At 45.5% G+C, this 16651-nt stretch overlaps 1 protein-coding gene across 1 annotated transcript in view; it reads right to left on the reverse strand.

The window, feature by feature from the left end:
* Positions 1–16651, reverse strand: part of PDE4DIP (phosphodiesterase 4D interacting protein) — a 356229-nt gene that overhangs the window by 301213 nt on the left and 38365 nt on the right. The window contains exon 2 of the mRNA XM_081947133.1: positions 12527–12603. Coding sequence (XP_081803259.1) covers positions 12527–12603 — 77 coding nt within the window. The remainder of the gene's footprint in view (positions 1–12526; positions 12604–16651) is intronic.

The following is a 16651-nucleotide window of genomic DNA, read 5'->3' on the forward strand; positions in this document are numbered from 1 at the left end:
AGGGCAGCTATCTGGAATGGCGCCATCTGCTGGGAAGGGGCAGGCATCCACTGACATTGAGCCCATCCATGGCCTGGGAAGAAAGCCCACCCTGGGGTTGCTTGATTTATGGGCTCGGAGCCACCCCTTTGCAGCTGGGGGAGGTGAATGTGTTCCAGGTTGCTTTCAGCTGGCTGGCTTTAACTTCCCAATTTGGTTGCCCTCCAGGAGGGAGGGGTGCTGATGTGACTGATGTTGGGTTTTCCCCAGCAGTAAGGGGTTGGTTTGATTTGCTGGTTGCTATGTGGAAGAAGCCAAGATCTCCACTCCACTGCATAGCAAATTCTCTGCTAGGAAAGTGGGCTGTGCCAGGCTCCACTTAGGGGGGGCTGGGGGCCCGAGGGGTTTGATTCCACTCATGTTTAACCATCCAAATTGGTCTTGGAGGCCCATCAAAGAATGGCTGCGTGAGGGTGGCTGGAATCTCCATTCATTAGAGCTTCTGTCCATCATCCAGTCGTCTTTCAGAGTTCCCCTGATGCCCCCCTCTCCTTCTAGCAGGCTTTCTTGAGAAGCTATAACTCCTGAGGCTTCATCTCGCAGGTCTAATTCCATCTGCGAGGTAAGTCTGGGGTTTGGTTCCTTTCGCCGAGCTCCCAGCCAGAGTTCCTTTTCTCTAGCTTCTGCAGCTTCAACCATTTCTTTAGAAGGCACATAGATAGTAGCGACAAATACAAGCGATCCATTATTTTTGGCCTTCTCTGCTGCATTCTTTTCTTCCTCCATCTCCACTGAAATTTCGTCCTGCCCAGGATTGGGTCAGAACTGGGATTCAGTACCCCTATAAAAGTAAAAATTTTAAGGGGAGAGTTGGAATAATGTCAGCGTTCCAAATATCATGCAGAAATAAATCAGAATCCAAGGCAGAGTTATCCTTAAAGTTCCAAATTAATAAAACAGACTGTCAGGCCTGTAGTTATTTCTTTTTAGGATCTTTGGCCTGCCACACTTTTTATTAATTTCCTATGTGTTCATTAGTGTAGTAGTTGGGAGGGGGGAATAGAAAGGAGTAGGATTGTGGAATGTATGTTGTCATTCTTTTATAGAAGCCAAGGTCATCTTTTGTCTGCGCACCTCGACACCTGACCGGAAGCAGAGGGGTGTAGATGCCAGAGTGGAAGATGATGATTGGAACATGTGATGGATTATGGGGTGTGGGGATAGATCATGAACTATCAACTGGGTGGAATTCCAGGAAGAAAATCAGTGTTGGAATTCCATAGACGTGCTAACTTGCCTGTATGAATAAATGGGAACTTTAAGGATGATTCTGCCTTGGACAATGATTTATTTCATACATGGTATTTAGAACGCTGACATTATCCCAAATCTCACCTTTAAAATAATTCACTAGCACCCTCCCCCTCGCAAGGGGGGAGGGGCTGGTGATGGGGGGGTGCTGAATTTCCAACGCTGACCGGGACAGCGTAAAATATCAGCGAAGAAATAATGAGAAGGCTTTTGGTGATAAGAAGCTGAGTGCCGAAACTTCAAAGTGCAAAGGAATTTCTGTTGAGCTTCCTTGCTAAGCCTCGGAGGCGAAGAAGTTTCTGTTTGAAGATTTATTGCATCTGGAGGAATGTAGAAGGGAAAAAGATTCTGCACACTGGAAACGACAAGAGGAATGAAAGTCTCAGACCAACTTCTTTAGCAAAACGTGAGTGCATGCTCCCCCTCCTTCCCCCCAGCTTGGAAGCAAGGCTTGGAATGGAGGTTTTGACTCCTTCCAGACAGCAATAAATGAAATGACTTATTACCCAGCAACTGAGTGGGTGACAGATTCCCTTTCAAAATGGGAATTTCAACCCCAGCAGCAAGAAGGGATTTGCCCAGCATCTTTCACTTGCCAGCCACCACAAATGGGGCTGCAACCAGTAAATGAAGCAAAACCAGATTGGGTTTTCTTCCCAGAGTATTTATTTTATTTATTTATTAATTCAATTTATAGGCCGCTCCCTCTCCACAAAGGGACTCGGGGCGGCGTACAATTCAACATACAAACAAATGACGAGGAGGAGGTATATACAAAAACATTTTACAATACATAAATAAATAATCATGAGTTAAAACAACACAGTAAGATTAAAACAATTAAAATACCCAAAAAGTCAGAATTAATTTAAAATTTAAAATTGTCCAGGGGGATTAGAAAATGTAGTTATAATTCAAGCCAGGCCTGCTAGTTGGAACAGGTGGGTCTTGAGTTTCGTGCGGAAGGAGTGGAGATCGGTAGTTGTCCTAATGTCGGGGGGGGGGAGGTCATTCCAGAGGGCTGGGCCCATCACAGAGAAGGCCCTACCCCTTGGCGCCACTCTCTGGCATTGCTTAGTGGACGGCACCCAGAGAAGTCCCTCTCTGTGAGAGCGAATTGGTCGCAGGGATATATGGGGAAGGATACGCAAGTAACTAGGTCCTGTGCCATGGAGCGCTTTAAAGATGGTGATCAACACCTTGAAACGCACCCGGAAGACTACAGGGAGCCAGTGCAGCTCGTGCAGGAGAGGTGTCACATGGGAGTACCTCGTACTCCCCATAACTGCTCGCGCGGCCGCGTTCTGGACCAACTGCAGTCTCCGGGTACATCTCAAGGGGAGCCCCATGTAGAGAGCATTACAGTAATCCAGACGGGAGGTCACCAGTGCATGAGTGACTGTGCGAAGGGCATCCCGGTCCAATAGAAGGCGCAATTGGCGCACCAGGTGAACCTGGTGGAACGCCCCCCTTGCCACGGCTGCCACATGGTCATCCATAGACAGCCGGGCATCTAGGAGGATGCCCAAATTGCGCGCCCGCTCCACGGGGGCCAGTTGCTCGCCCCCAATGGCCAGCGATGGAGTCAGCTAGTTGAACCGGGGGGCCGGTAGCCACAGCCACTCCGTCTTGGAGGGGTTGAGTTTAAGTCTGTTGTCTCCCATCCAGACCCGTACGGCTTCCAAACACTGGGACATCACGTCAATGGCCTCGTTGGGGTGGTTCGGGGTGGAAATGTACAGCTGCGTGTCGTCAGCGTACAGATGGTATCCCACCCCAAAACCACGGATGATCTCACCCAGCGGTTTCATGTATGTGTTGAACAGGAGGGGCGAGAGGACCGACCCCTGCGGCACCCCACAAGTGAGCGGCCTCAGAGTCGACCTCTGCTCCCCTGCCAACACACATTGCTTCCGGTCGGAGAGGTAGGAGCAGAACCACCGTAAAACGGTGCCCCTTACCCCCAGCCCCTCCAGCCGGCACAATAGGATACCATGGTCGATGGTATTGAAAGCCGCTGAGAGGTCTAATAGGACCAGGATAGAGGAACAGCCCCTATCCCTGGTTCTCCAGAGATCATCAACCAACGCGACCAAGGCCGTCTCTGTGCTGTGCCCGGGTCAGAAGCCGGACTGGTGTGGGTCTAGATAATCAGTTTCTTCCAGGTGACGTGGGAACTGTATGGCCACCACACTCTCTACAACCTTCGCTAAGAAGGGAAGGTTGGAGACAGGACGATAATTAGCTAGCTCAGTTGGGTCCAGAGAAGGCTTCTTGAGTAAGGGCCTCACAACCACCTCTTTCAAGGCGGCTGGTAGGAACCCCTTGCTCAACGAAGCGTTCACTAGTCCCAAGAGCCAGCCTTGTGTGACCTCCCAGGATGCCAGTACAAGCCAGGAGGGACATGGGTCCAATAAACATGTGGTGGCTTGCAGTCGCCCACTCAACCTGTCCAAATCATCGGTGGCAACAGAGTCAAACTCCTCCCAGAATGGTCTCTCAAGACTAGCCTCGGACGTCCCCCCTGGATCACTGAGGGAGACCCATTCCCTCCGGATCTGAGCGATTTTATCCTGCAGATATCCCCCAAATTCCTCTGCCCTGCCCTGCAAGGGGGCTTCCCGCGGCCTCTGTGACAGAAGGGAGCGGGTCACCCGAAACAGGGCGGCAGGGCGGTTGTCTGTGGATGCAATGAGAGCGGCACAATATCGGCATTTGGCCACTCTCAATGCCACAAGGTATGTCCTTAAATAGGTTCTTACCTGTGTTCGGTCAGTATGGATGGATGAGATGCCACTGGCCACCTCCTTTGCCATCAGCATGGGAAAATCCTCCAAGCCAGCAGAGGCCACCTACTTGGCCCATAACTCCTCCAAGCCAGCAGGAGGGTCCTTGGCACATAACCAGGCCCCCTAGCCAGCCATCATTGGTTGAGCTGCAACCTGTGAAGCAGGCAACCCTGGGATGGGTCTTAACCCCAGGTCATGGATGGGAGGAATGCCAGTGGGCACCTGTCCTCCCTCAGCAGATGGCACCATGGCAGAAAACTGGGCAGTGGCCAACCGAGGGATTGACCTCCCCACCAGTTCCAGTCTCCCCTGCAATGCCTCAAAAAGTTCTTACCCCACCTTCCTACAGAGAAGCAATCTCCACCATGGAAGAAGGGATTACCAAAGAGAGGCCTGCAGGATGGGAAGCGGGACAAGGTGCATCTGCAATACCCCAAAAGGTTCTTACCCCACCTTCCTACAGAAAAGCAATCTCCACAAGGGAAGAAGGGTTTACCAAGGGGGAAGCTGCAAGATGGATAGCAGTCCAATGTGATGAAGAGGTTCCTAAGTTTAGAGATGAAACTAGGTTCCTTCCTTCGTGGGGGCCAATAAAATGCCACCATTGCTGTCAACTTGGCCACAGAGCGTCAGAGTGCTTGGCTCCAGCCCCAATGCCACAAACGTGCGCACCAACCACCACAGTGGTAAGAAGAAGGCCCCAGATGCCACCAGAAAAGAGTCATCTGGGCCACCAACCTCTGGAAGAGGATCCCCAACTTAAGGTGACGAAGTGTCCTACCAAGGGGGAGGCCTCGGAGGAGGAAAAGAGCAAACAATCTCTGGAGGAGGATCCCCAACTTAAGGTGACAAAGAGTCCAACTAAGGAAGAGGCCTTGGAGGGGGAAAAGCCCAAACGACCTCTGGAAGAGGATCCCCAACTTTAGGTGATGAGAGTCCTACCAAGGGGGAGGCCTCGGAGGATGAAAAAGGCCAGCCGTAGATGATTGAATCCAAGAGCCCAGAACCTACAGCACCTGCAGCAGAGAGCCCTAAACGGCCATGGGAAGAGGTCGCAATGGACTTCATCGTGGAACTCCCAGACAGCAGTGGGAATAGAGTAATTTGATCAGTTATTGATATGGTTTCTAAGCAGGCACACTTCATTGCTTGCTCAGGATTGCCATCCGCAAATGAATTAGCGAAAATGTTTCTGAAACACATTTATCGCCTGCACGGAGTACCCAAGAGGATCATTTCAGACCGCGGAGTCCAGTTCACAGCCAAGTTCTGGAGAGAGGTCCTGAGATCCATTGGGTCCACACAAGAACTGAGCTCAGAGGTTCATCCCAGCATGAATTGCGCAGCAGAGAGAGACAATGCGGTGGTGGAACAATACATCCGGTGTTTTGTGGACTATCAGCGAGACAACTGGTCGGACTTGCTACCCTTCGCCAAAGTGCCGTACAATGATGCGGTACACAGGAGCACAGGATTAGCAGGTTTCCAGATTACCAGTGGCATGGAAGTTGTTGCCATGCCTGAGTTGCCGAGAAAACCTCCTTCCTTCATGTCTTTGAGTGAATTGATGGACATGCTAAAGAAAGGATGGGAGAATACAAAGAAGGCTCTAGGAGTTGCGGCAGAAGCCTACCAGAAGCAAGCTGAGAAACATTGCTCGCACCAAAACCCCTTCCTTTTGGGAGACAAAGTTGTTGTGTCTACCAAATACATAAGATTAGGAATGCCTAGCAAGGAATTGGGTCCAAAATTTCTAGGTCCATTCCCAATAGTGAAGATAGTTAACCCAGTTACAGTTCAACTCAGTCTACCCAGAAGTCTAGGGGAAATTGACCCAGAATTTCATTGTAGCTTGTTGAAACAAGTAATTGGGTCTAACATAAGAGCATCCATCCAAGCTCAATCTCCTTCTGTAGTGATAGAAGCGGAAACACAATCTGAGGTGGGAAAAATTGTAAACTCCAGGCTGAATAATCCAGTGCAGTAAGCAAGTAAATGGACTCCCTAGCTAAACCATTAATCCAGGTTTTCCAGATTCTATTTTATTAAATTTTATTCAGAAACATTTTTTTATTGTAAAGTTTTATTGATTTTTACAAATTTTTCAAGGAAAAAGTGTAAATAGGGATATAAAAATTTTTAGACAGCTGCATCGTGTGGAGAAAAAGAAAGTCCTCCCAAATCTCGCTACTTTTACAATATAAAAAATATTTAAAAGCATCAACATTAAGTATTAGCAGTTCTAGGTCTAACAAATAATCAATATGTTTCAATCATTTCTTTTTTGTATCACTTCATAAAAATACATTGTAACAACAATTGCAGTAATGTTTCAAATCATTTTTGTGATCTGAGTCTTCTAGTTGTTGCATCCTCCCCCCCGTCTGTTGGCAGAGCCTCAGCCGCTCCCTCCCTCTTGTGTAAAATCCCCTAATCCATCTAGGAGAGCACTATGCCTCTTCATGAAAGCCTCAGCCTCCATAACTGTAGTAATTCTGGTTCTACTGCCCTCCCAAAAAATCAGCATGCCTTCTGGTAATAACCATTTAAACCAGACCCTCTTATCATATAACTTTTTTGCTAAAGAGGAATATTTCTTCCTCTTATCTCTTACTTTCTTTGGGATCTGTTTAAGAATAGTTATTTCTTTATCTTTATATTTTAGTGGTCCACCCCTTTGAGCTCATAGAACCTCATCTCTTGTGGTTTTTCTAAGAAATTTTACATGAACTTCCCTTGGAACATTATGTGTTCTTGCATATGCTGAGTTAATCCTATAAATCAGGTCAATATCCCACCCAAGTTGTTGTTTATCTCTATTAATATATTCAGCTAATATTGTGGTCATAATCTCCTTAAGATCTTCATTCTCTGCTTCTTCCAGGTTTTGAAACCTAAGGAAAAAAGACATCCTTTCAAATTCTATCTTTATCATGTGGTTTTCAAATTCTACACTCCCCTTTGGATTGTTCTAACCTCCTCCCTCACCCCAACCGCACCCTCCTCCAGTACACCTATTCTCCATTCATTTTGTGTGACTTGTTGTTGCGTTTCTCCGAGCCGATCATTTGGGTCTGCAAGTTGTTGTTTTTATTTCGTCCTGTCCCTTTAAGAGAGATTGAAGCATCTGTTGAGTAGATAAATCCTTTAAGCTTTCTTCAGGGGCCTTAAGTTGTAGAAAAGACCCCAATTGTGATTGATGGGTGACAGGGCTGGAAGTAGACGATGTCGGGGCCGAAGAAGTCTTGCCAGTCGGTACTTTTTTCGGAGCCATCATAAAGCTCAGAGACTGTTATAAATCTTTACAGAGAATTGGCATCTGTAGGAGGGCACAGTCGTTAGATATCACAAGGCAAACAAATCCAAAGGAGAATAAATCTTCTAGTCAAGTCAATTAGATAAGTCCAAATGTTCCAAGTCCAATGGAAAAAAGTTTTAGAGAGGCTCCTAGAGATGCAAGGAAGGAATCTTTTCCGTAAGGATGAAGAAGAAGGAGGAAGTGGCCATCTTGGCTCAGCCTTCACAGGTGGTCAGGAAACAACATCCCAAGTTCCCATACATAGTTCAAAGAAGAGCCAGTTCAGCCATCCTTTCTTCCGCAATTGCAGTCTAAAATTATGTTCCCATTATTAAAAGAGAGTGAAAGTAGTTTTTAAACTCCCTCTCTCTCCTGCATGGAGAGAGATTTTACAAGCGCCGCTTTTCAGAGGGGGGTGGATTCCCCCCCTCCAATCGTATTTCTTCCGAAATTGAAACCAAGTTCCAAACAAGCTACAATCCATCCAATAAGCAAACCAATAAAAGATTTGGGGAGACTTCCCTCTCACCACACTTCGGCTGTATCTTCTTCTTAAATTTGAAACCTCCCAGAGCTGTCCGGCGAAGAGGCAATGTCACTCACCCCCCCCCCCCACTGCTCCCTGGCGCCTAGGCGAAGCTGGGAAAACACCCCCACCGGCTGCTGCCGACTGCGGGGGGTCCCAGCAAGCTGCCTTTCAGCAGGAGACCCTTCGCTCAAGTCTCCTGTGTTCCTTTTGGAACCCGCCAAGGGAGCGATCGGCGGACTACGCGTCCGTTGCCATTTGGTCTCGGAAGCGGAAGTCCAGAAACATTTTTTGAAAACAGTGCATTGTCAGGGTATACTATTTACAAATAAAAAAACAAAAAGAAGTGATATTAAATATTAACATACAAACTAATAACAATAATGATAGTATAGTAACAATAGTAATAATATAACAAAAAAGCTTTAACTAAGTTTCTTCTTACATCAGCATATTTACATTTTTGTTGATTATTGTGGTTGTAATTATATACATCTCTATTTTCAGTGCTAACATTTATAATCTTACTTTCTCTAATTTCTACCTCTTGCCTCTATCCATTCATAAAATTTATTCCAAATCATATAATATTCTGTGTCTTCATCTTTAATTTTAAAGGTTAATCTGACCATTTCGGCACAGTTTAAAATTTTTTGAATTACGACCTCCTCTGGTAAGGTGTTCACATTTTTCCAATATTTAGCATATATAATCCTTTCTGCTGTCAGTATATGTAAAATTAAATATGCAGTCCCTTTATCATAGCCCTCCAGTAATATACCTAGCAGACATGTTTCTGATTTCAAATCAATATTCTGTTTAATTACCAGCCAGTTTTGTATTCTCTCCCAATATTTTCTTGCTTTACTGCACATCCACCACATGCAGTAGTAAGTACCTGGAGTCTGGTTACATTTCCAGCACTTAGCAGACAGGTATTTTAATTTTTTCCCATTTGGTAACATTTCCCACATTTCTGACATAGTGCCTCTGAAAGTATTTATGTACCATACTTCTACCATACCAAAGGAAGGCATGCCAGCCTAATTGCAAATCATGTCCCTCTAGTAATAATAGTCTTCTAGTTTTCAAATTTACCCATTTTTTTAACCATGTGAGGGCTGATGCCTGATTTTTCTGACCTAGGCTTCTGGAGAAAGCATAAATCACAATCTTAATCCCAAAATCCTCTTTTATTTATACGGCTGTAAATTATGGTCATTAACAGTCTGCAAGGCTTCACAAACAGTCTGTGAAGGTTCTGACAGATGTCTGCTTGAGTTGCCACAGTCTTTCAGGGAAATGTTGATAAACACCCACCTTATCTCCCTGGAATGCTGCCAGAGACCTAATTGCCAAATGCAGAGCAAGGCCAAACTTAGCACAGATTCAAACAAAACTTTTCAAAGCTTGAACCGACCAGATGAATTAATTGCTTCATGCAAAAGTTCATGTCCCATCGCTCCTCTTTTATGTCTTATGGGAGGGGCCAATCATCTCTAAGCTTTATTCCCAAGTTGACCCTGTTCTCTTAATTGTTCTTGCCTTCTGGCAGCTCTGCGCATGCGCCAATGGTGGGTTTCAATTTTTTTTAGAACCTATTCTGTATGTGTGGCCTGTTTTGTGGGAGTGGCTCAGCGGTCATGTGCCTGGTAGGCATGGCCAATTTGAAAAATGTGCTGAAACTCACTTAACAACACTTTTGCTTAGTAACCAAAATTTTGGACTCAATTGTGGTCATAAGTTCTTTCTTTCTTTCTTTCTTTCTTTCTTTCTTTCTTTCTTTCTCTCTCTCTCTCTCTCTCTCTCTCTCTCCTTCCTTCCTTTTGTCTCTCTCTCCCTTTATCTATCTATCTTTCTTTCATCTCCCTCTCCCACTTTCTTTTTCTTTCTTTTTTCTTTCTCTTTCTCTCTTTCTCTTTCTGTTTCTCTCTGTCTCTCTCTCTCTGTGTCTGTTTGTCTCTCACACTCTGTGTGGCTCTTTGCCTCTATCTCCCTCCCTCTGTGTCTCTCTCTGTCATTCTCTCTGTCTGTCTGTTTGTCTGTGTGTCTGTCTCTCTCTATCTCTCGCTCTGTATCTCCTCCCTCCCTGTGTGTGTGTGTGTGTGTTTCTCACTCTGTGTGTGTGTCTCTCTCTGTCTGTCTATCAGTCTCTGCCTCTCTCCCCCCCCCTCTGTCTGTAAGCCACTGTCGCGCCTGTGGTCCTGAATCAGGCTGAGCTGCCTGTCCTTCTTCAACACCTCCCGGGGGTGCACGTCCATCGTAAAATCCATCAGGTCGTCCAAAGTAGCGGGGCTCAGCAGGACCTTGGCTGAATGCGTGCAAACGCTCAAGTCCGCTGCTCGTCGCTCCTCAACTAGTTGCCAAGTTCTCTCTGGAGATTCTGGCGGGTGGAGGCGGTGCTCGCCTATCGAGCTTCAGCGAAGGAGATTTTTTCTGCAGGATGGAGCCTGGGCTGCAGGGAATTTCCCCGCTGAAGTAGAAGGCGAGGTTTTCAAACTAGACTGATCCTGCTTGAAAAGGCTGCTGTGGCGGAGCAAAGGGTGCCCTGACTGAGGAATTCCCTCCTTCAGTCAGTCTCTGGAATTTTTTTTCCTTTTTTTTTCTACAGAAGGGAAAGGTGTTTTTTTTTTACTGGGCAGCTCGACGTGATTAAGGCCATTCTGCTCCTCCTTTGCGCTTCTTGCCCATGGGCACGTGCTGCCCTCTTCTCTCTGATAGCCGCATGGTTAAAAAGGAAGAGGAGGCTCCGCTGGTCCGGAGCCCATCCACGGGGGGAGGGATCCCCCTCGTATTCCTCGTCTTCCTGGATGGGCTCCAGACCAGCGGAGCCGCCTCCTCCTTTCCAACCAGGCGGCTATCAGAGAGAAGAGGGCAGTGCGTGCCCGTGGGCTTGTGCAGCAGCCAAATCATCGCCTCCTGTTCTTCGGCTGCTGCACAAGCCCAAGGGCACGCGCTGCCTGGTGCTTGCTGAATCCGGCGCGGCGTCAGAGAAAGAAAGCATGCGAGAAAGCCCCCCCCCCTGCCTGAATGTTTGAATAAAGGGGGCTGCAGGCTCCTTTGTCCTCGGCTATGCGATCTCCTTTCATTCTCTGCTGCCCGAACTAGTGAAGGAGGCAGAGGGAGAATGAAAGGAGATTGCATCGGGCAGTGGGAGCGAGCCAAGCATTCTGGACAGAAAAGATGGATTTCTTCCCCACCCCAATTGGAAACGAGGCTGCTGTCAAAACAAGGGGCTGCCCTGCCACCCCATTCTTTGTTGGGCAAGTCCAGGGACCTTACAAAGACCTTGCAAGGTCCCCAAACTTGCCAAAGATGCCAGCCACGCCACGTAATCTCCTGCCGCCATCCCCACCCCCATGCACATACTTGCTGGTGGCCAGGCATCTTAGGCAAGTCTGGGGACAGGTGGGGGGAGCAAGCGAGCAGCGACCGGAGGGGCGGGTGGAGTGAGCAACCGGGCCAGGGCCGGCTCCCACCAGTTCGCACGGACCGGTGAGGACTGGCAGAAACCCACCACTGGCATGCACACACTGGGAACAGGCTCCCGTTGTTCTTCTGCCTCGCTGATGACAGGCTCCAGAGGCTCCAGATGCAGCAAATAACTACCAGCTGATCTTGGTCCCCTCTTTGCCTCTGACACAAAGCCCTCATCCAACCCTCCAGGACTGGCCCATGTTCCTCCCCAACCTACTCACGGTCCAAATCTGCAACCAGCTCACTGGCCACTGGTGGATCACAAAACCTGATAATCAGGAAGTCCAAAGCCCCCATTACATCTGGATTCCTGTAGCATTTTCTATTTTATTCTCAGTTTTTTACCTTGCCAAATATAATTCAGAATTGTTCTATTTAGTTCATCAAAAAAAATATTTTCTAATTTTATCGGTATTGTTCGAAATAGAAAGAGTAATTTTGGTAGTATGTCCATTTTAATGGTGGCTATTCTCCCTATTATAGATAATTATAAATTCTTCCATCTTTCTAGATCTGATTTAATTTGTTGTGTTAGTTTTATGTCTTTGATTGTCACACACCTTGCTGTTAGGTAGATACCAAGATATTTAACCTTCTTTACTCTCTGTAAGCCAATTTTCTCTGTCAATTCCTTTTTTGTTTATCTGTGATGTTTTTAACTAATACTTCAGTTTTTTCTTTGTTTATTTTCATCCCTGCCACCTCTCCATATTCCTCGATTTTCCTTATCAATTTGGGGCCAATTTCTAGTGGTTCTTCTAATATCAATATTAAAATCAAGCATGATTCAATTAACAGCTGCCTTCCTTAGCAATGGAAATTCTGGTCCTAGTTATGGTCATAGGTTGAGCTGTTGAAATTTTCACATATCTAGAGCAAAAGGCACCTCCATGTAAGACACATTAGAGTAACGCAAGTGGGATCATCGACTTCTATGGTCTCCTTGCTGGCAGACTAGTGCTATTCAATGGCTGCCACACTACTTGGCCTTCAGACCTTCAATAACACAGAGGTGGAGGAGAGGCAGGGTTTGATATTTTATAGAAAAAGTTTTGTGCTCCTTGATGTAGCATTTTACATTTATGACTCCTATTGATCATGGTCCATGTTCATAAAATGTTAATCTACGTGATATACTTTGCTTACCATGCTTTTTCTAAACTTTGCTGCTTCTCCTGGAGCTCTTGCTTCAGGCTCTTCACTTCCACTTTTAGCTCAATATTCTAAAAAAAACAGTGAAGAATCAACATAATCAACTGTACTGCTGGGTTTTCTGCTCTAGAAATTCAAATTCCAAAGTGAGTGCTTTTTATTACAAACATATTTATGAAGAAATCATCCAAACCCATACTGGTGCAACTTAATTTATATTATAGTTTACTGTGTAAGTAAAAATATCTTTCCAATGCTAATCATCAAAGCATTACTAACACAGAGAGAGATGCTTCCTAAATGCAAATATTCATTTATTGACAAGCTACAGAAAGCCTTCCTCTGTTTTTTTTTTTGGCATGATGGAAATAGACAATACAAAAGAACATTGCAAAACCTACAAGTGTTTTATCTTGTTCATGGTAGCAATCAGAAACATTCAAACAAACAAGCAAAAACAATATACTCTACAAATCTTTGGTTGAAAGGAAAAGCAGGAGTGTCATAAATTTTATTTTATTTTGTTTAAAATATTTATTTTATTTATTTATGGATTTATTTTAAAGGTTGGTTAAAATATTTTATGATAACATGAAAACTATATGACCTCCTTAAATGCTTCACTTTCTTTGTTCTTCCCTCTGGCAAATGGCTCCGTATTCTTTCAACTCGATGATTTTCAGTGATACAACTTAGTAGTTTTAAATCCAGGAAAGATAAAATTATGAAGAAACGACGCTTTTTCTTGATTTTTCCTCTTGTTGTTTCCACCTCTCATTAATTAGGGTTGCTTAAGATGTGTAAATTAGAACAAACTACAACAAAGCAAGTGTCCTTAGTATTGGTATTTTTAGCTTCCGTTCCCACCTCCTTCTTTTCCCGTGAGTTTCCCAGTTAATCTCTTTTAAAGACACAATCTTTTCAGATCCTAATTCAAAGTTTGTATTTCAATGAGTTAGCCAATTCTCATTTCTGTCTCCAAGTTGTTTAGAGGAAGCAGTTCTCTTTGGGCTTAACAATTTAAACTGCAATTTTCCCCCTTCTTTCTTTCCTTTCTGCCAAAATCCCAATCTGTCCATTAATGTTATTTTCTACTCACAAGATTCTTTGCCTTTTCCAAATTCTGATTTGTGTCAGTTGGTTATTGAAATCTTTTCACCAGGTCACAACATTCCTTCCAAACACTGCTCCTGCTCAATGCTTAGTCCAGAAGCTTCAGCTTTGTAGTGGCCATTTTACAATGCTGCCTCCCTCGACACCAATTCAGAGAGCTAATCTCTGACCTGCAAGGAACCAGTTGCATTCCTCTGGATCTGATGAGATGCAGCTCCTTCTTCACTTACCTTCAGGAAGGTTCTGATCCAAAGATCCCCAGCATTGGTTTGTCAGCCAGAATTTACATGAGGCTCTTCAGAGCCCATGTTTTTTCTGTCTGTCTCACTGAGGTACTTCCAGTCTCTCCCTCCCTGCCTCATTTTTGAGCAAAGACCACTCTTCACACAATTTGTGCATGCACTTTTTTATGTTTCTCTTTTACTGAAACAGTAACTGAGGAGCCGAGTTAACAGTAACGGTTTATTCTGCTCAAGATACAAAGTAACGAACTTAACAACTCTCCGTCTGACAGCCCTTTTATAGCTGAGCTGTCAGACAGTTAACCAATCAGCTTGTTTAACGATCCCCTCGAGCCTGCACGGACGCAGGAGCCAATCCCGGGACACAACACTCCTTCCCCCCGGACTGCACATGCATAGTCCTGCAAATATGCTGGTCTTCTCCGTCTTCTCTGAGATCTGCGTAAGCCAGCATCAGGAGCCCCAGGGCACAGAACATTGCCTCTCTCTGGCCCCCGTGCCGGTGGTGCTAACAATACAGATACTTGTCCATGCAACTCGGGTTCTTCTCCAACAGGTAACTCATCAACTGGTAATGGAACTTGAACTCCCCTGGTAACTGTGTCTTGTACTGTGTCAGGTGCGGACCCCGTTATTCGTCTGCATAATTGATTAATATGTCTTCTCCATTCCCGACTATCACATAGCTGGACCCTATAAGAACAGGGCCCTGTTATCTCAGATATCCAACCCGGCACCCACTTAGGTTCCCCCATAAAATTTTGTGCAAACACCCCCTACCCCCTATTGAATACTCTAGGAGGGTCATCCTGTACTGAATTCCGAGGTGAGTATGTTGGGTGAAGCCTATCTAATGTGGTGCGTAATTTTCGTCCCATTAAAATCTCAGCAGGGCTTTTCCCTGTTATGGGGTTTGGTGTGGTGTGTTGGGTTAATAAGTATGAAGCTATTTTCTCTGGCCATGGAAGATTCCCCATTCGGCTTAATGCCTCTTTAGCTGAGCGAAAGGCACGTTCTGCGAATCCATTCCCAGCAGGGTGATATGGTGCTATTTGAGCGTGCCTTATTCCCAATGATGTTAGGTAAATTTGGAAACTAGCTGCTGTGAATTGTGGCCCATTGTCTGATACCAATGTATCAGGCAACCCATGTGTGGCGAATAATTTGTTTAAAACTGCTATAGTTGCTTCTGCAGTTGTGCTACGCATCAGAAATAACTCTACCCATTTTGACAGTGCATCAACCACTATGAAGATAGTTTGTCCTAACCATGGCCCTAGAAAATCTACGTGTATTCTACTCCAGGGCGCAGATGGTTTGTCCCATTCTCTTACTGGTGTGGCCGCAGGGGCTGGCCGGACCTTTTGACATGGTTGGCATTTTTGTACCCACTCCGTGATGTTATTATCAATGGATGGCCACCATACATAACTTCTGCTCAGCCCCTTCATTCTAACTATTCCTGGGTGCCATTCATGGAGTCTGTCCAGTACAATCTGTCTCAAAGTTTTTGGAATTACAACTCTAGAGCCCCACAACAGACACCCTTGTAGTATAATTCTTCTCTGCGATGGTAAAATGGTAGGAATTCTAACCCCACTGGGTCCGTTGGCCACCCACGGTGTACCCAATCCATTACTTGCATTATAATGGAGTCTTTTCGTGAATGATATGCGATATCCTTTGCTGATAGAGGTAGTCTAAATTCATCTAGCAGGCACACGCTGTGTACTGGAGCAGGGTCAGACACTAAAGTGTGCATTGGACAGCGACTCAGTCCGTCTGCATTTCCCATTTGCTTACCTGGTCTATGTTGTAATTTATAATTGTAAGCTGCCATAAACTCTGCCCATCGTGACATTCGTGGTGATATAATGTGAGGAGTAGGACGATCCCCAGCTAAAATTCCTAACAAAGGTTTATGATCTGTTACCAATTGAAAGGGCCGTCCATACAGATAATGATGGAATCTTTTAACCCCTGCCACGGCTGCCAATGCCTCTTTATCTAACTGACTATAGTTTCGTTCTGCTTTTGACAGTGTTCGTGAATAGAACGCTATAGGAACCTCTAGTCCATTTGGAAATATGTGGCTTAATACAGCACCAACTCCAAACGGGGAGGCGTCACATGCCAGAATTAATGGCAATTTTTCATTGTATTGGGCTAGTATTGGTGCTGTTGTTAGCAACTTCTTAACTTCCACAAAAGCTTTCTCCTCGCGGTTCGTCCAACTCCAATTTGCAGAAGTGTCTAACAAATGGTGCAGAGGTTCTGCCACCGAAGCCTTATGAGGTATGAAGCTTGAATAAAAATTCAAGAGTCCTAAAAATGCTTGTAATTCTGCCCTATTTGTTGGTGTTGGGGCTGCATTAATTGCCTCCACCTTTGCTGGTGTGGGGTGGATGCCCTGACTGTCAATTAGATATCCTAAAAACTCTACAGCTGGCACTCCTATTTTGCATTTTTCTTTCTTTAACCTGAGGCCAGATTCTCTGAAACGCCCAAACACTTGTCTGAGTGTGATAGCGAGTTGTGATCGATTTTTAGCCGCAATCACAACATCATCAAAGTATGGAATAACCCCGGGTATTCCATGGAGTACGCGCTCCATAATGCTTTGGAATAAACCGGGAGCAACGCATACCCCAAATTGAAGCCTGTTGCACTTGAATGCCCCGCGGTGTGTCACAATTGTTTCTGCTAGTGCAGTATCAGCATCTACGGGTAATTGCTGGTAGGATTGTGCCAAATCCAGCTTTGC

The sequence above is a fragment of the Natrix helvetica genome (genome assembly GCF_964273705.1).
Source record: "Natrix helvetica genome assembly, chromosome: 3".
In the NCBI taxonomy this organism is placed as follows: Eukaryota; Metazoa; Chordata; class Lepidosauria; order Squamata; family Natricidae; genus Natrix; species Natrix helvetica.